We start from the raw sequence: 21,193 nt of genomic DNA, 5'->3' as shown, positions 1-21,193 counted from the left end.
TATTAAGCTGTCGATAATCAATGTAGAGACGCATTGAACCATCATTTTTCTTAACAAACAATACTGGAGCTCCCTAAGGTGACACACTTGGTCTTATAAATCCCTTCTCTAACAATTCTTGCAACTTATTCTTAAACTCTTGTAATTCTATCGGAGCTATATGATAATGTGTCATTGTAATAGGAGTTGTTCCCGGAATCACTTCAATTTGAAATTATACCTCTCTATCTAGAGGTAATCCTGGCAACTTCGTAGCAAAATACATCAGGAAACTCTCTGAATATCGAAATTTCGTCTAAACCTTTCTCTTTAGCTCTGTTATCAATCACATTAGCAAGAAAACTCTGACATCCATGTAGCAATAATTTCCTTGCTGACATCGTCGATATTACATTTGCTAAAGGATTCAATCTTTCACTGATCAAATTCACTTCCATTCCTTCTGAACTTCTCAAGTTTACCCTTTTCGGTCTACAATTGACATTTGCATGATAATGGTACATCCAATCCATCCCCAAAATTACTTCAAACTCATCAAAGGGTAGTTCCATCAGATTAGCAGGGAATTCAATTCCTTGAATCCTTATAGGACACCTCTTACAAACTTTATTTACCTGAGCACTATGCCCTAAAGGATTAGTTACTACTACCTTACTACTCGTAGCTTCTAATGGAATTCTCAACTCTTTTACTAATATTGTAACATCCCAAACTATGGGTTAGTGACTAAATTGTAAAATTTTAGATTTTTGGTGATTAAAGTAGAATAGTTGAATAATTCAATAATTTATTTCAAAATATTTCCTGAAAGTTATTAGTAATTATCCAAGAAATTAAAGGACAAAATGGTCAATTGACAAGGAAATATATTTTTTTCTCCCCTTTAATAGGAGATAAACACGTGGGGGAGGGTAAGATGAAAACATTTCATCTTCTTCTTCCTTTCTTCTTCTCCAACCGTGGAAGCTAGGCAAAGGTAAGAGTTTCTTTGTTTCTTGATTATTTGTTGATTTAAAGGTTGGGTTATGATAATTAGATGATAATTAAGCTTAAGGAAAGCTTAATTTGTTCTAAAACAACAAGATGAAAGATATATGAGAGATTAGAGATTTGGCGTTCTTGAGTGAAATCTTGAAATAGAGTTGATAAGTTGAATTTGAAGTTAAATTTGACTTGTCATAAGTGGAATTAAGAAGTATGAAGTGTTAGAATTGAATTTAGAACATGTTGAAAATTTGGGTTTGATTCTTGAAGTTCATAAAGGGGAGAAGATTTTGAGGTTTAAGATGAGATAAATGGATATAAATTAGTTTAAGTATATGTACTTGAGTTAAGAATATGAAAGGGAATAAAACATGAAGAATTAAAGTGGAAATAGTGAATTTTCGTGCATGAACAATGATTTTCTGGGCAAAAATTCCAGATTATGCAAGGGGTACAGATACCCCTGGGGGGTATCGATTCCCTTCTAAAAGAAAAAATGGATTTTGGTTCATTAAACTAGCTTAAGTTATTAATATCAAGTTTAAGGTTTAGGCTTATGATAATTGTTTTGAAAATTATATTTATGTAGATACAGAGCCTAAACGAGTTCCGGAACAATCAAAGAATTAGGATCGAATCAAAGCAAGGCTAATGTGAGTGCAATTTAATTTGTACTTATGTTATCGAATCAACATTGGCTTGCGATGAGCCAGTGACGGAGTTACTAGGGTAAGAAGTGACTCCTAGAATGTTATTTGATATGTGAATTTTTATGTGTGCATGAGTACATGAAAATGGGTATAGGTTATTATATATATGAAATTATAATATAAGATATGTGTAATACAGGAAAATGTGATATAAGTTATGTAATAAACCATATGAATGGATATAAATAATTAGGAGAATAAATGAAAAGGTGAGATAAAATTAGTATTTACTTATAAGCTAATAGGAGATTATGTGAACAGATAGTATTGATAGGGCACATAAGACTACATGTCTATATTTTAAGGTAATAAAAGTGACATATGTGATGTATTGGAAACATATGAGAACAAAGATGACATGATTTGTATGATATATGAATTCATGAGTAAAGGCATATGTGAATATAATTTGTATGCATTATATGTCATGTGAACATAAGAGGATAGAGCATGAATTATATGATATGAGATATATGAGAAAAGGTACATGTGATATGAGAATTGACATGAACTACATGATTACATGCATATGTGAACGAAGCTACGAGCTTATATGAATATGTGAAATGATAAATAATAATGCCCATATTATATGATACGAGAGTTATAGGTATAGTTGGCATGCCAAGAGTCGAGGGTTTCATAGGTCCTTCGGGACAATACAGTGGTCATTCGGGACAATACAGTGGTCTTTCGGGACAAATTTCATATGCCACTCAGTGGGACTTTTACGAGTTGTGGTGACAACATTAGTGCACAACCTCAATGTACTCACATACCTTCAATTCTCAATAGTGTACATGGGCTAACAAAGAAATTTAATAAGTATACTGAATATGATATGTATATGTGATTTGTTATATGGAATAGATCACATGATTTATGTAATGGTGTATTGCTTGGTTAATGCATGATATGTTATGTATAAGGGTGTTAAATTATGAGAATTAATGATAATGAATGTGAAATGTTAAACGTGTTGAAAATGATATATGTGGTTATATGATGAATATATGGTAAGTAAAAGTGATTAATGATAGTATTTGCATATGTATGCCTTTTGTTTATATGAAATGATATATGGTTATATTATATGTTTTATATACCTCACTAAGTCATTGACTTAGCGTGTGATTGTTTCACACGTAGGTTTGGAAAGCGAAAAGAGAAATAAAGAGGAACAAGACAGGCCAGTTCTCCTTACCAAAGATCAGATCAGAAATGTAGATAGAATTACATGTACTTTGTTAGAAAGAATTTAGTTGGCATGTAATAAATAAAGGATTTGTATTGGATACACTCTGATCGAGTTTTGGAATGTTTTAAACATATATATATATGTAAATAGTAAATGTATAGAGATGAACGTTTTAAATTTTAAGAGTTTATATATGTTTTACGGAAGTACTGTAGCAGGATATCGGTTCCCTGTAGCAGGGGAATCAGTTGCACTCTGACAATCTGGAAAATTTTAGCATTTGGCACTGTAGCAGGGTATTGTTCACGGTATTGTTCATACATTATTTTACTATTTATAAATACGTTTTTACTCAAAATTTTATACGAAACATAATTTAATAGAATATTGTGCCATTTTCTTAAAAATGAGTTCAAATGTTTTGATATTTTGTAAGAATATCGTTTTTAAAAGTCAATGTGACATCTCGGACTCGTATTCGGGTCGGGTACGGGTTGGGGTGTTACAAATGTACTGCTAATATATGAATAAGTGGAACCCGGATCAGTCAATATTAACACCAATTTATCAAACAACTGAAAAGTACCTGCTATAATCTCTGGATCATCACGGTCTTCACTTGTCTTTAAATTATACACTCGCGCAGTTGAGCGCACTTCAGGTTGTGCAAAGGATTTAGACTGGTTTCTTCCTCTACCTCTTCTTCTTCCTCTTTGTGATGTAGAAGCGATTCTTTCAGAGGGTGCAAATTCACCAACCATCAATGGGCAATCCCGGAAAAATGTTCGGCATCCCCACATCGAAAACAAACTCCAGAGGTCATCCGACATATCCAAAATGATTTTCCCACAATGTTAACACTATCTTGATTGACCCTGATTGGATCTCCCAGCACCAGATCCCACTGATTGTTTCTGTCTCGCTCTCATCTGACTTGATCCTCTAGTAGATGATGCAACTGATTCAGATCTAGCTTGAGGTTGGAATCCCAAATCTCTACCTCTTTTTGATAGTGTTGAGCTTGAAGAAGCACTCGTTCTCTTAGATGTATGAACTCTTTGATCCCTAAACCTTTCATTCTAAGCTCTCTCTAGAGCTTTTGCATGATTAACCACCTCTTAGAATGAGGACAGATTCAATATTATCAGCATCTCCTTTAATCTAGGGCACAAGCCCTCCACGAACCATTCACAAGCGTCTTTTTTGTAGGAATAAGCTCAGCAACAAACTGAGTCAACTTATTGAACTCACACTCAAATTTATATTCAGTGTGGTTCAGCTACTATAGACTCATAACTTCTGCTTCATTTGCCTGATAAACTGATCTCCAATATACTTGTGCTTAAACTCTTCCAAGAATAGAGACCAAGTCACTTGATCACTTGCCAACCTCATGGTGACATTCGTCTACCATATCCTAGCTTGTCCCTTAGCAAAAAAAACCACTCCATCTAACTTCTCCATTTCTGAGCAGTGGACACTATCCAACATGATCTTCAAATCATTAAGCCAGAGATCCACCACAACGGACCTTCCTCGGCTTCTCCCTTAAATTTGAGAGCTCCCAATCCTTTTAACTCCCTTGCCACATTCATTCTTTGGGTGGATGGAGCAGAGGTTGAAAACGCGTCAGAATAGCGTCCAACGTCATAAAGAACATATCCTGATCTTGCACAAGCACTCCCTAGGGTGCATGTTCTTCACATTGCTTGGCCAGGGCAGGTGAATTACTACTCTCAGCTGGCCTATCATCTCCCGCTTCACTTTGAGAGCTATCACGTCGAACATCTACTAAGAATAAACATATAATTCTATTAGTAAGACAACATACTCTTTACTATATCAGATCAGAAGTTCTTACTATTTGTTGGCATGTATACATTTAAAGACACTCTAGACTCTGATTTATGCCTAGAATCGGCTAAATCATAGCTCTGATACCATTAAATGTAATACCCCAACCCGTACCTGTACCCGATCTGGATACGAGTCCGAGATGTCACATTAGCTTTTCAATACAATATACTTATAAAATAATAGAAAATTTAAACTTATATTAAGAAATCCAATAATTTACATAAGTTTATACAAAAGCTCACAAAATAATCGGAGCATATACAACTTAAACTTTTGATTACATGCCAACATTGATTTCATAACAAAATAACCTACTGTTTAAGCTGCTTCTGATATGATATCTGCATGAGTGATGATATCCCAGTTGCCTATCCCTGCTCGTCTAACTTCTTGGATCCTACGTGTGAAACACTCACATGCTAAGTCATTGACTTAGTGAGACACAAAATATATATGATATCATAATGAAATGTAATAACATGAAATCATATCTTCATTCAATGCAAACTACTTAATCATGCATTTCAAACATAGTAACTTATCACAGTATTTAATGTTATTTCATATTATATCTTTCATTAGCCCATGATACAATACCAAGAACTTAAGGTATGTGAGTACATTGAGGTTGTGCACAAATGATGTCACCGCAGCTCGTATAAAATGCACCGAAGTGCCACGTAGAAATGTACCGAAGTGTCGCGTAGAAATGCACCGAAGTGCCATATAAAATGTCCATAAGGACCACATGGAATCTCCTTAAGAACCATATACATATTCCAAATGACCAAATATGTGTCTCAAAGGACCACATATATGTTCCAAATGATTACATATACGTCCCGAAGGACCACGTAGACCCTCAATCTTGGCATGTCAATTATACCTATAGCTTTCATCTACATAACATGGGTTTTTCACAATTCACATAGTTTATATCTCATAGACATAAATTCTTAACTTTTATCACATCGCTTATGTAAACTCTCATACCTATTCACTTAGATCATTATCATATAATGCATATCATATGAGTTCATGTCATATATCATATCATGTAATGCAATCATATATTAAATATGTTGGAATTAGACTTATCACAAGTCTAATTTCAATATCATACTATAATCATTCTATACATATGCACTCACCTATATTTCATTATCTTTCCCTCGATCAATCTTACTCGTTAATCGTTCCGGAACTCGTTTATGCTCGGTATCTACATAAATATGATTTCCAAAGCAATCGTCAGAATCCTAAACATTATACTCAATCTTAATAACTTAAGCTATTTGATCAACATAATTCACCTTTTCCTTATTATGTAGTATCGGTACCCAATGTGCAGTACCGATACTTTCTTTATAATGGTATCGATACCCAATTCCGATTCTGTAATTCCATTTCCAAAAATGGTATCGATACCTGCCTTATGGTATCGGTACCCATGGTATCAATACTACCCATCTCGGTATCGATACCTCAAGAAGATGTTGTCTAAAATGGCCTTATGGTATCGATACTGTTCATGCAGTATTGATACCTACACAATATTATAGCCTACAATAGCTTTGTAGTATCGGTACTTGTTCATCGAGTACCGATACTACCAACCCAGAACATACTCCAACATCCGAAAATCATCAACTCTTCATTTAATTCTTCTATTTTAAACTCCCTTCTTGCCACTAAACCCAACTATAAACACTTTAACTATCTTTTATCATTCCAACTCCTTATTAACTTCAATATCTCATTCAAATCCTTGAAACTAAGAATCTTACCAATTTTTCAACATAATCCAAACTCATTTCTAACACTTTAAACTTCTTAATTTATCTGATGACAAGCCAATTCTAGTCTCAAAATCTAATAACTATCTCTCCCCCAAGATTTCATTTAGAGACCCCTTATCTTTAATCCTTCTTAACTTCTTTATCTTATAGTTTTAGGACAACTTAAGCATTCCTTAAGCTTAAGTATCATATAAGGATCATAAACCAAACTTAATTTCAACAAATAATCAACTCACAAGAAAGCTCACCTTAGCTTATGGAGCTTCACGGCTGAAGAAGGAAGAAAGATGAAGAGATGTCTGGAACCTTTGTTTTTCCCAAATGTGTTCACGTGGTTATAAAATAACCACAACTAATTTTTTTATTATTCCTCTATTGAAATGACCCATTTGCCCTTTTATTCCTCCTTTGCTAAATCATTCTACATAAAATATTCCAATTAAATCCCTGAACTTTTAATTTATCTAATTTACTCGCAAATTCTAAAATCTCACAATTTGGTTATTAACCCGATGTTTGGATGTTACAATATCCTTATAAACATATACTTGAGATTAGGGTTTATAAGAAAGTTGACTAAACGGTAAATCACATTTAAACATAAATCACTAGATAAAAGGATTGGTGGAAACAAAATAATTTTTGTCAAGATGATTGAAAATGATAATAAGAGATGATAGTTGGCGGTGATGTTGGTAAAAAAGTATTTTATTGATTACTGAATAAAGTTAATAAATTTCTTGTATCTCAAAAATCAATATATATTTCAAAACTAGTGTCTCCCAACATCATACAATGATTAAACTACAAAGTAAGAAAGTTGTTATGAATCTTAACCATCAGCTTAACAAATTATCCATCCTCTATACCCTGCCGAGCCTTAATGTTTACTCTTCGCAGTGGACAACAATTTGTGCTAATAAGATGAACCCTACAAAACATTATCTTAAAAAAAAAAACCTTTATTTTTATCGAGTCATTTAAAGTCCACACATTGGATTCTGTTATTATTCGTCGTCCATCTTCTTTGGTATTTAAGAACGTCGGTACCTTCCTTAAGCTGTAGGGGGTAATCTCTCAGATGGACCACATGGAAGGGGGTGCCCCGTCTCCAGTTCGATTCTGCTTTTGAGCTCTCTAAGTATCCGAATTTGGCCCAGCTTTTGTGTAGACAACTTATCCCAGTAGATGCCTGCATAGCAAATAATAGTTATATTATACTAATACTAATATCCTATCCTATTCCTATGACTAATGGTCATGGATAGTGGCCAAGGTATTCTTCTTAAATTCAGGTTGGCAAAGCAACAGAACAAAACTCGCATTCTAATTCCCCCAAAACTTTTATCCCTATACTTTATACCAAAATGTATGCATACCATGGCACTGGCTTTAATGTTTGGATTCTGGCGAGCTCTCTAGAGATGGTCTTATGATAAATATTTGATACAGAGCCAAAATTACTAAATGGTGGAATAGTGTTCAGACTCTTTCTGCAAATTTCCTTCTTCGGAAAATCGATACTGGATAATGGAACAACTACAGGGCAAAATTTATTAGGCTTAATTCAAAAAATAAGTAATAAAATATATCACACTTTTCATCTAAGTATCTAAAGTATTTTTGGTCAAAACAAGTACCTAAAGTGACCATCTTTTTCATCTAGGTACCTAAAGTATTTTTTAATCAATGTCTCGGATCAACTTTTAGGAACCTATATGAAAAAGATGGTATACTTTAGGTATCTACTTTGAACAAAAAAATACTTTTGGTACCTAAATGAAAAAGGTGTTAACTTTAGATAATTTGACCAAAAAATACATTAGATATTTAGATTAAAAAGGTGGTATACTTTAATATTTTTTAAATAAATCAATTTATTACCCTTGGAAACAAATCATGGCAATGTTAAAGACTAAAATCAAAGATAAAACAAGATACGTTTTCACCAACCTTGAGGCTTTGGAATTGCTGTATTAGTGAAAATAACTTGGGTAGGAGTACATATGATGTCAACGGGGACATCATGGACCAGCAGTTTCTCAACTGGAATATCATCTACCAACTGACAGTCATGCACTGTGACAAGAGACTGAATCCAGTTATCCAGGTGTGGAAATTGCTAGATAAAATCTAACAAATAAATTAATGATGCAAGCAGTATCAAGAGTGGAGGAATCATAGCTGAGAACCACACTGCATTATTCATATTTCTGCCTTTATAACTAACCAAAGCTACGTTTGACAAATTACAACAGATATTCTCTATTCAGTGTGTCGAGAAAATCTCATAATCTAAAATCTAAGTTGATAATAATTTACGGTCGGAGAAAAAAACTATAAAAAATGTGTCCAAAAATAACATGTGATGCTTTGGAACTAGAGTTAGAATTCACGATATTGTTTTCTCTTAAGATGCCACTTCATTTTTTTTAACTACAGATGGATAGATTACGTACAAGGATGTTTGCAGTCCAATCACCTAAGATCGTCCATCAAACAACTAACAGGAAATAAAGAAAAACCTAACAGATATCAATATGTAATTTTTTTTTTATAAGAAAGGGAGGTCTCATTAAAAAAACCCCTTCATATCCATCGAAATACCGAAAAAGGTATCTCTACTAACATTGGAAGGAGGAAAAGAGTACCTCAAAATTTTATTAAATAAAACCTTAGTACAGCCTAGATTCAAAATAAAACACCTAAGGACAGCATAGAGTACAGGCAGCCAAGCTAGGAACAAATACCAACTCAACAACAAAACCAAAACAACAGGACCAAAACTAAGACCAATTAACCAATTCCTGACTTAGCTAACTTGTCGGCTTCCCAATTCGCATTTCTCTGAATTAGTCTAACAATCACATTGCGGTCCAACACAACCAAAACTATCTCTTTCACTAGATGCTCAAACAAGGCAGGACAAGATCCTGGATTTTTAATCCAATCCAAAGCGTTAGCACAATTCAATTAGCTACATATCTACAGGTAAAAAATGATAGCCAGTGAAAGAAATTCACCTGTCAATAAATTGAGTGCTAGAGAGTAAATATATCTAAACATTTCAATTAATTAAACTTCAAAATAGTATCATGTGGTCTAAAACAGTTGCAATAGACTACTGGCTTCCTGTTGCAAGTTCAACAGTGAGCACTAATGTATAACCATACCAGTTTAAATGGAAAGGGATTTCTATTATAAATTCTTTCTTTAGTGAAATATAGGTGAGTTGTGTACCTGAGGTAACCACCGGTGTTGAATCATCAATGGCCCCCATATACCGCAGCATGCCGTATTCAAGTTCAGCAAATCCCTGCAGCCAAGTCTTAATTTCTCTTAAATAAAGAAAAAAATCATATGGTTTCTGATAATCAAATATCTCAAGCCCAGTATACCCTACAATAAAACCAAAATATCAGTTCTAGACTAAAAATGAAAACATTTGAATTTGCAATTTAAATCGCTCAACATATTTGTACACTAAAATATTAGACAAAATTTCCAATGGACATACCCAAAAGAAAGCAATTTCCTCGATCTGCTGAGTTTCTTGGTTTGTAAAATGTACAGTTTCAATTAGTAATAGCAGTTTGGAAAGGGTAATACACTAAAGAAGTCCTCTCAGTAGGTTGAATAACAACATAACAAGAAAATTTTGGTTAATGTGTTCAACTTTAAGAAATAAATTGTGTGACCAGCCAAGAAAATAAGCAACAGAAAGTGCAGTTTCTGCAAATTATTAGTGCTTAAAACTGATTGGAACTGTTCATTATCCATTGATTGTTGACTACCAGATGAGATAACAAGGCGACAAATATGGGATATAACTAGAAATTAGTATTTTGTATTTTCCAATGTGGTAGAAGACAAAATTATATGTTCTTAGATCCCATTTTCCTCCACCATCAACCTTACACTTACAGGATGACCAAAAAAGTAATGCAGCAAGATAGAATGGATCCTTACCTCTCCCTTGCCGAGTCGAGCCCCAGTCTTTGGATCTACAGCAACTGAACCAATGACAATTACATCTACCTTGATCTTTTCATCCAACCCAATTGGCCTTCCATACTTTGCAACCCCTTCAGAAGTGCATGCCTCGTTGATGGTACTATGAGTAAGAATAGAGGACTCAAGTATTGAAAAGAAATTGGTTCTCAAACGGGGTTGCGGAGTGAGCAACTTCTTTCCATCTGTACATACATAGAGGCCATAATGCTAAGAATATAGCTGCTCCAGTACCATAACAAATACATTCTAACGTCATTACAAGAATGTGGATTGATTTCAAAAGATCAAAACCAAGATACACACCCAAATAGAACTCCCTTGTACGAGATCCCCAACAATCACTGGCACATCAATGAAAACCAGCCTATCTTTTGAAGTGATGTTGTCCCACATTTGTTAGATTCTGTACCGTTTGTGGTCTTTATGTTCAAGTTGGGCTTCTTCAATTAGTTTTTGAAGAGGTCTTTGTGTTCACTAGCACATTGGTGTTGTCCCACATCAATTAGTTTTACAATAGATGTTTGACATGGTATCGACACCCAAGGTTTGTTCTGTTGTTAACCTACCTAATATCCGTTCTGAGTTCGTCACGCTCACATTCGACTCAGATGGTTAAAATGGTGGGTGTTGGGTTGAATGCTAATACAGTTTGGTGCCAATTTAAAGTAGCAACACTGCCCATTACTGCAACTGCTAGTACAACTTATCAACTGAAGACAAAAGCTACAATTCCAGATAACCTATTTATATTTCCTCCACAAATATCAAAAGCATGGTTAATTTTTTAAAAAAAAATTGCAGCATAAAAATATGAAATAAAATGGACTTCTTAGAACTCAAAAATACTTGGAAGGTCAGCTTAGTAAAATGGAAACATTTAAAAATTTCAATCCAAAAAACAACAACAATAATAAACCGAATGCATTGGATCACTATGGGGATACCAAATTGATTATTTTGAATAAACTAACCAGAAAGAGTGAGAAGCCTGACTTGCTTCTGAGGCGAATCCGGGTTTACCTTCACACATATTGCCTTCAGAAATACTTCCAGCACACTCAACTGCCAAAAAAAATAGAAGAAAAATTTTGTCATTAAGTAAATGAAACGCAGAAAACCCAACAGTTTGAATGGCTTATAAGTTTTTACTTTTTTGGCAGCAGCTGAGGCACCAACAAAGTTTGGGATCCGATGATGAACGGGTCTGGGGTTCTGGGCAATATTCTGAGCCTCCATAAAATCCCAAACCCTTTTACGAATGACCCATTTCCAAGCCATGGGATCATCTTCTGCTTCCACAGTCGTTTCCTTCATTCTTTTGGAATTCTGGGCCATTGATCCTACAGCCTCAACCTCTCAACTTCATACGCCACCTCGACCAACTCATATTAAATTATGATATAATGATTTTTAAAATTATATAATCTTGACTTCAGTACAGAACGATTAGATAATTATATCATAAATTTTATGATTTAAATTATTATAGCGTAAAGTACACAAATAGCCTATAAATTATAAGGTGTTACTTTATTGAGTATATTGACTATTAAATATTATAAAATAATATTCTGATTATAGATGATGTTTTGTTGAGTCATTCAACTATTAAAAATTATAAAATAATCACTCGATTATTTATATGTTCCAAACTTGACATTTTCTTTTAAAAAAATTAGTGATCATCTGAGATCGACGTTAATTATTGACTATAATATGTTAAAACCTGATTTCATAATCATTTTAATTGTATTTTCTCGATCAAATCTTTGTTTACATTATGTCATCGAGTTAGTGCTTGAAATTAACGGTGATGCTAGTAGATATCATTAAAATATGATTTTATTATATCTTAGTCAGCAAGTTAACTTCCAACTAAAATGGGCGTTAATTTTTTTAACAGGAATGAATGGTTTTGGAACATATGAATAATTGGGTTTGGTTTTGAAATATATGAATAAATTATGTGACCATTCCATATCTTTTTTATAGTTGTGAGACTCAACAAAACAATGTCTTATAGTCGAGAGACCATTTTATAACTTTTAATAGTAAAAAACCTCAACAAAACAACATCATAAAGTAAATTATTAAATTATTAAAAAATTATAATTTAAAAATTATTTCATTAAAATTAAAAAACTTATTATTTTAGACAAATGGTTAATAGAGTGTAATTATTTATTGGTATAACAAAATAAATTAATTATATTTTTTAGCTAATGATATATTTAAAATAAATTTAAAAGTAAAAACTAATGGAAAAGTTTAAGAATTTTTTTAAAGAGGGAAAGTAGGATAAATGAATTTAAAAAAATAATTGCTATGTTTTTATGATAATAGGTAGGCTTTTAAGATAATATTAGAGATAATGTGTATTTTTTAATAAAATATTAAAAGGTAAAATAATTATATATATCTATTAATTTATTAATTTTATTTTAAAAAGTGATTGTTTTTCAACTAGGTTTTATAGTAATTAATTATAATATCAACTCAATAAAATGATATAGTAAATAATTACAAATTTACACAATACCTTTTAATATCTAAATTTCAAGTTGCTAAATGGACCCTCCCATGGTCTCAAAGGTTAGTCAATGACGCCATTGGTTCTTTAATGAATATATTGAAAGTTGCTTCATTCTTAATTATAATTTAATATTTAATATTGATATGTTATATGAATTATACGAATGAAATATATATATTATAGGTAAAAAAGTTAGAATTCAACTTATCAAAAAAAAAGTTAGAATTCAATATAACATATAATTGGTAACAATAAAATTACTAGTTTATTAAAATTTTAAAATATATTAAGAATTTTAAATTTTTTTATTAGTCAGGGGTGAATATAACGTAATATATGTTCATGGACTCCCAATCATTTGACATTAAATACTCATATCCTAATATATGTGGTGTACGAACCTAGAACTTCAAAGAATAACAATAATTCTTTAAACGCTGAAGTCGCTTAGATTGTGCTTTAAAATAGATATCAAATATATCTATGAATTTTATAAAAAAAATAAACATGAATATTACATTTCAAGAACATCTTGTTCCCCTATTTACACTATATTTAAATTTTAAATTCAACTTAAAATTCAAAATTAAAAAAAATTAATCTAAAAATTCTTTTTTATTTTTCTTGTTGAACGTTTTCATTTTTTAGTTTGTGTTTATCTCTTCATTTTTATTATTATCTTATAATAATTGATGATGGACCACCGATCACCTAATACTTCTTAATTGTTTAGGGAAACAATACAACTATAAGACGACATACTTTTAGTACATATATCTCACAATACAAAATATGACACGGCAACAAAAATAATATGAAAACAATACAACTATAAGACCTCATATTTTTTTTTCTATTTGTATGATATTTTTTCTTCTTCTTATCTTTAGACATATTTTCGATTTTTAACCGTTATTGTCGTTTGTTCTTTTTTTAAAGCTTAATTTGATATCATTATAATTGATTAAGTTTGTGTTTATTTGTTATTATGTTAATTTTCTACTTTGGACCATTGGATTGAATTTGGATGTGCGATTTGTTTTCGTAGATAGTTTTTTTCATATCGTTCAACTCTGATTTGCAATTTATCAGTAGTATTTCAATATCTTGTTTCTCCTTTTGTGGTTCATTTATCGATGTGATCAGATCTATTTGTGTATACCTTTTGTTTGAATTTATTTGGTTAAGTTTTTTAATCTTTTCCTTGTATGACCATTGTGTGATCTTAAGTGATTAATTTTTGTGTTATTGATTATAGAAAAATGTCCTTATTATGTATTCAATTTACAGTTATGGTTGTACTCCTTCACCATAATTTAAATATTTTATATTTTAATAAAACTAGTTGCTTCTATAAAAGAACATGCAGACAGAGGGGATTAAATTTAATTATATGGTCAAATAGTACTTAAAGTACCTCTAATTAATTTATTAGCATATAGTTTAGGGCAAAGTACATAAATGGTCCTCCGATTATATGACATTACTTTGTTGAGTCTCCTAACTATTAAAAGTTATAAAATGGTCCCCAAGACACTGCTATGTATGATCACCCAACTATTAAAAGTTACAAAATCATCACTCAGCTATTCATATATTCCAAAATCATCCATTTTCCGTAAAAAAAAATGGTGATCGACTAAGCTAGATGTTAACCTATTGATTGGGATATAATAAATTCTGATCCCAGGATCATTTGAGATATATTTTGTGGATCGATTATTCGTTTACATTATGCGGTCGAGCCAGTGTTTGAAAGCAACAACGATGACAATAGATATACGTAAAATATAATTTATCATATCTCATTCAATATGTTATTGTCTAACTTAGACAACCACTAACTTTTTTAACGGAAAATGATGAGTTTGGAACATATAAAAAATTAGGTGACCATTTTTGTAATTTTTAATAGTTGAGGGACTCAACAACGTATCACCCTATAGTCGATAGACCATTTTGTAACTTTTAATAGTTAAAATACTCAACAAAGAAACACCTTATAATCAGATAATCGTTTGTGTAAGACCATATGAGCATCATCGAGTACTCGACTAATGAATGAATCTCAAAATTTTTACCTTTATTCCAACTATTTATATTTCTATTCTTGATTTCATTTAAGAAGAAAAATGTTGGGTCCTTTCTATAAATACATAAAGATGATAATGAGTGAGATTAGGGACGATAAAGAGTTGGGTTGAATTAAATCGGGTTAAAATAAAAAATGTTTTGAAATATATAAAATAATTTATTTTTATTAAATTTTATAAAAATATAAAATATTCTTATGATGATGATAAAATAAATAAATACGATGCGAATACAAGAGTATAAAACATATAATATAAAGTTCAAGTTCAACAGTGAATGATTAATCTGTACATTGAAAACAAAAAAGAAAGATTATTCTCTACATTTTAAAATTGTGCAATAATAATTTGAAAGCCAAGTTGACACATAAGTTATCATCAAAGACAAATGATTCAGATTCTCAGAGAAGACTAAACAGACACATACATATATAAGAGGCCATGATTTGTTTTCATTTTGTGCCATTTATTTAATATTTATATAAATTAAAGAAAATGTTAAACAAACTTACCACTTTAAGTATCTTTCACTAATTTTTATGTCTTATTTGAATGCCCTGTTTACTTTTTCTTTTAATTAAAATGAGATCAACTTTGGTCATTGTTTTTAAAATATCACATTAAAATATTTTGTTCAGAAAAAAAAATCAATTTTTTCAAATTCCAATTTTATAAATATATTTTTTATATTATTTTACATAATATGAAATAAGAAAAATATCACCTCACTAAAAAAATGTCGTGAATTTTAAGATACGGGTTTGAATTCCTTAAATAATCCCCTAATCTATGATTTTTATCCATTAAATCCCTTAATCTACACTATCTAGTTGACATTTTCCATGCTTATGAGGGTGATTTGAAGGCAACTTGATGTGGTAAGATGAGTTAAATTAAATTTTATTTTTAATAGATTTACACACGTCACAATTTCATTGGTTACAAAGATGTAATCCAAATCCTTAATTAAGAACTCAAATATATTTGATTAAAACTATTTTAATCTACTCTATTCTTTTTTTAAATCATCATAGATCATTATGTGTTTGGATTAAAAATGACAATTACAAGTTTAGATTTGAATTTTACATTAGTGTTGAGCTAAGAATAAAAATATTAGATTGAAATACATACACATAATTAATAATGGTATATATATTAAATAATAAATTGTGTTTATGTTGCATAATTATTAAAAGGGTAAACTACGTATTTAGTCACTCAACTATCACTTTGATTCCGTTTTGGTCACCTAATTATTTTCTTTTTCAAAATCATCATAACATTACTTTTTAGTTTCATTTTGATCACTCGTCGTTAAAAAGATATTAAACTGCTTAAGTGACATTTTTTAAATTTTCAATGATGATGTGGCATTGTCTTATGGTGACATGTCAATATCATCATTAATTTTTTAATGACAAGTGGCCAAAATAAAATCAAAATGTAAAGCTAGTGATGATTTTGAAAAAAAATTAACTAACCGAAACAGAACCAAAATGATAGTTGAGTAACTAAATGTCTAGTTTATCCTAATTAAAATTATACTTATAGTAATTAAAGCTATATTTAGAATAAAAATAAAGTAACAATAATAAAAGAAACGGAAGGAATAAAGGGGAAATTACCCCTCCACTAAGAATCCAATGCGCTTCCATTTCATTGTGGGGTGCTGGCAAATCCTCTAACATAAGCATACAAAGTGCCAATTAGATTAAGTAGGGGCTTTAATGGGTAAAAATCATAGATTAGGGGCTTTTTTACTACAAAAAAATATGAGGGCTTATTTAAACATGGTGTTGTAGTTTGAGACTATTTCAGTATATTAGCCTTTCTAATATTTTAATCCACAAAATGGTCCAGAGAAAACAAGAGAGCCGAGAAGGAAAAAAAAAGAGAGACAATGTCTGCTTGCCTTATCCAATGAATGCCCTTTCGAAGCCTCCAAAAGGCCGCGGTTCACCTCTATTTCCCCACTGGAGAATCCCTCGCATTATGCAATTGTTTTGACTTTTTCTCATGTTCCTTCATAACCACCAGAATTAATTAAGCACATATTAGGGGAAACGACGGCGGCGGCGGAATTGAGAGAACTAAGAGATGGCCAATCACTATTATCATCAAAGCAATGTCATTGCGGTATCAACACCGTCAACATCTTTGAACTCACTCTCTCCATTGTTGCTCAGAGGAAATCATAGTTTCTTCAGAAACAAGAAGATTGCTCTGGAGAGATCTCTTGTGTTTGAAAGAAAATCGACAGGAAGCTTGAGAAAAAACAGAGGAGGAGAATACGCGGTGGTTGTTGCTTCAAGCGGCAACGTCGCGGCTTCTGATCTCTGGGATTCATGGAAACCTCAGAAAAATTCTTCGGCTCCTTCACTCAGCGACATCCTTTGGCCTTCTGCAGGTTAGTTCACTGCTGAAAAATTAAGATTCTCAAGAACAATGCAAATTGAGGGAGTGATTAAGGAGTTAGACCTTAGACGTTGTTGATTAATCAAGTTGTGAAGACCAATGTATGATAATTTTAATGCACAGGAGCGTTCGCTGCAATGGCGATATTGGGAAAGATGGATCAAATTTTAGCACCAAAAGGGATTTCAATGACGATTGCTCCTTTAGGGGCGGTTTGTGCGGTACTGTTTGCTTCACCCTCCTCTCCTGCTGCTCGGGTATGTCGCTGTTGTTATCTTTAATTACCAAGATAAGATAGGAATACTGCTTTATTTATTTTTTAGATTAATATCACAATGCCCGTGAAAATTAAATCAAGAAAATAATTCGAACTCAAACCATCATACATTATCTTTATTTTTTATTATTATTATTTTAAAAAAATATGTGTTATTCTGATGACAGTTCTTGAGTTTTTATTTTTGTTGGGAATGTATGTGCTATTTATCTTTATTCTTTTCAGTTTAGTGAATTTCTTTCTTTTGTTCTTTGAAAATTTAAAAATTAGGGATTTTATTTTAATTTATTATTGTATTTTATAAAAATTAGAAAAACTAATTTAATTAAATAACAATTTTTTTTAATAGTATGAAGTGATTACAATGTGATATCTGTTCAATTTTTTTCATAACCATTCATAACTTATACACACACTATAAACGTAATCACTTGAACTCGGAACATTTAGAGAAAACTACACTCTCAATTACTAATGAGATCATTAAATGAATTTAATTAAATAATAATATTAAATATTATGTTAAATTATTAACTTTGAAAATTAATAATTCAACAATTTATATGAAAAAAAAATTAACTAAAAGTACCAGAAAAAACAGTTCAATTTCATGTGTTTACCAATAAGTATATTAACTTTAGTTTTTATAAAGATTTTTTTATAAAATAAATAGTTAAAGTATACTATTTTTATTTTAAGTGTTTAATTTTTTTCAGTAAAAATAAATGTTTAAGTTTTCATTTCATAATCATTTTCATTTGGTCATTAAACAAACATGTTCTCTTTCATTAATGAGATTTTTAAAATTTTGATTTTTTTACTTGATTCGCCGTTACAAGTAAAATTGAAGTATTTTGAGACTATTTTATTAAGATTTCAAGTTTTGATTTTAATTTCACATAAATAAATTTTTATAATCAAAATATTTGGAGAATTTTTTGAGATTTTTCAAAACGGATTAGTTTTTGAATTTTTCTCTTTACATTTATGTTTGTTTCCTTAGAAAACATAAGTGTAAAAAGGAGAAAGATGACCGAAAGCCACGTGTCATATCTTTATTAAACAACAAAAATTTCTCTAACAAACGGTCTAAAAATAATTACAAATAAAAAATGTAATATTCATTTAAAAAAAATATAGTTATTTAAACTAAGAAGATATAATTTAAACATCTTTCTTTCTCACAGATGATAGAATTCAGAATTAGACCTTATTCATTAGTTTTCCAAAGCACTCATTATAGTTTGTAAATATAAAACTTGCCTAATAAAAGTTCAAGTTCTATTTCCAAGTAGTTTAGGACTTGCTCTACTGACCTACATAACTTCCAACCCCGACACTCACCAATGTCGAGGTTAGCTTTATTATTGTAAACAAACTATTATGGGAAATACTTCTTCGGTTGTCCTTTGATTATAAATTGTTACTTTGTTGAGTCTTTAACTATTAAAAGATGCAAAATAGTTTTTTTGACTATAAGACATTGATTTGTTGAGTCTTTGACTGTTAAAAGTTACAATCTGTCACTCAACTACTCATATGTTCTAAACTTGTCATTTTCTATTAAAAATTGATGATAGTCTAAGCTGTACGTTAACTTACTGATTGAGATATGCTAAATCTAATTTTAGAATCTCAAATCACTATGATATCTCAGTCAATATGTTAACATCTAACTCAAACGGACGTCGATTTTTTATCGAAAAAGGATGAGTTGGAACAGATGAATAATTGGGTGACCATTTTGGAACTTTAAACAGTCGATGAACTCTACAAAGCAACGCCATATAGTCAGAGGACCATTTTATAAATTTGTAATAGTCGAGGACTAAACAAAATAATGTCTTATAGTCGGGACTATTTGTATACTTTATCCTAAACCCTAATGGTATTTGTTAATGATAATTAGAAAATAAAATTACAAACGTTATATAATGAAATAAGAATACACAAGTCATGTGAGTGCGTAAAACTAATTTAATAACTTTTTTTCGACTCGATTCAATGCTTATTCTTACATACGACATAGAACTAAAATTACTTTGATGAAAGGGTTTCGAGGCCAATGTATTAAATGATAATTTTAAAAAATAAAAAATAAAATTATATAATGAAAAAGGAATACATAAATTATATAAATGTGCAAAAGTAATTTGTTCTGCATTACATTAGTAGCATGAAACCTCAACTGTGTTGCAGAAGTACAATATGTTCATGGCTCAAATAGGTTGTGCAGCGATTGGTGTTGCTGCGTTCACTCTATTTGGGCCTGGCTGGGTTGCTAGAAGTGCTGCCCTTGCTGCCTCCATAGCTTTCATGATCTACACACGTTCAACCCATCCACCAGGTTCTCCTCCATCTTCAACTTCAAAAACTATATCTGATCGTCCCAATGCTAATTTTGTGTTGCCAAATTAGCTGCAAGTTTGCCGATTCTATTCATCGATGGAGTTAATTTACACCAGTTGAGTTTCTGGTACGCTCTTTTCCCCGGTGCAGCTGGATGTATCATTCTTGCTTTGATCGTAAGCTCCTTACAACTTCATTTTAACACGAATATAGGCCCTTTGTTTAGATTCTCCTGGAGTGACGTGTTTTTTTTGTTTGATGTGGTGCAGCAAGAAGTGGTTTGTTACTTGAAAGACAACCTCAAGTTTTGATCTCTATAAACTTGGATGGTCGCAATTCCACTAGACATATTGGAACAAGGGGTTTTCACTCTGCTTCTGCTCACTGGCTTACTCCAGTATTGGGTGAAATATTGATTGAGAATGCCCAGATCTGTAAAATAACAAATCAATCATTGTATTCAGATTGCCATTTAAATCCCATTAAATATCTAAATAAATAAATAGTTTGCTTTGAATGGGATTTGCCTACTGTATATCTTTTGCTGATAAAATATTAGGTGAATGACTTGGTTGACATTTACCAACCCATAGAAAGCAACAAGGCTATATTCTAGGACGTAAAATAACCGAATATTTAACTAATCGTTGGGTAAAAAATTCGTATATTTATTGAACGAACGGGTATGGATAAGATTTTATGTTCGTTTAATAAAATAAATAAACAAATGATCTATTTGTTCATTTGTATTCGTGAACGTTTGATAATATGTTCATTTAAATTTATTCACATATATATTTCTCATCGAGCAGCTCACTATCCCTTTCATTTCACGATAGATTAAAAGAACTCTAAATCGTATAAATTTATATTTATTTATCATTTTAATAAACAAACACAAACAAATTACATTCTTTAATCAATGAACATGAAAAAAAAATCTGCTCATTTAATTATTTGT

At 31.2% G+C, this 21,193-nt stretch overlaps 2 protein-coding genes across 2 annotated transcripts; one reads left to right on the top strand and one right to left on the bottom strand.

Annotated features, from left to right (window-relative positions):
- Positions 1-7,288: 7,288 nt before the first annotated feature.
- Positions 7,289-11,923, bottom strand: LOC120139794 (5-formyltetrahydrofolate cyclo-ligase-like protein COG0212). The gene is made up of 6 exons (XM_039154926.1): positions 11,712-11,923; positions 11,534-11,624; positions 10,518-10,744; positions 9,789-9,864; positions 8,502-8,627; positions 7,289-7,740 (listed from the first exon to the last, which is right to left on the bottom strand). The coding sequence occupies exons 1-6, from the start codon at positions 11,895-11,897 to the stop codon at positions 7,604-7,606; spliced, it is 843 nt and encodes a 280-aa protein (XP_039010857.1). The 5' UTR covers positions 11,898-11,923; the 3' UTR covers positions 7,289-7,603.
- Positions 11,924-17,288: 5,365 nt separating this feature from the next.
- LOC120139800 lies at positions 17,289-20,745 on the top strand. The gene is made up of 5 exons (XM_039154931.1): positions 17,289-17,598; positions 17,730-17,863; positions 20,083-20,230; positions 20,302-20,408; positions 20,502-20,745. Exons 1-5 carry the CDS (start codon positions 17,289-17,291, stop codon positions 20,541-20,543), a joined length of 741 nt encoding a protein of 246 aa, XP_039010862.1. The 3' UTR covers positions 20,544-20,745.
- Positions 20,746-21,193: the final 448 nt, after the last annotated feature.

The sequence above is a fragment of the Hibiscus syriacus genome, unplaced genomic scaffold (genome assembly GCF_006381635.1).
Source record: "Hibiscus syriacus cultivar Baekdansim isolate YM2019G1 unplaced genomic scaffold, ASM638163v2 tig00110775_pilon, whole genome shotgun sequence".
Taxonomy (NCBI): Eukaryota; Viridiplantae; Streptophyta; class Magnoliopsida; order Malvales; family Malvaceae; genus Hibiscus; species Hibiscus syriacus.
The sequence above is the reverse complement of the archived record's forward strand: the minus strand, read 5'-3'. Positions and strand labels throughout refer to the sequence as shown.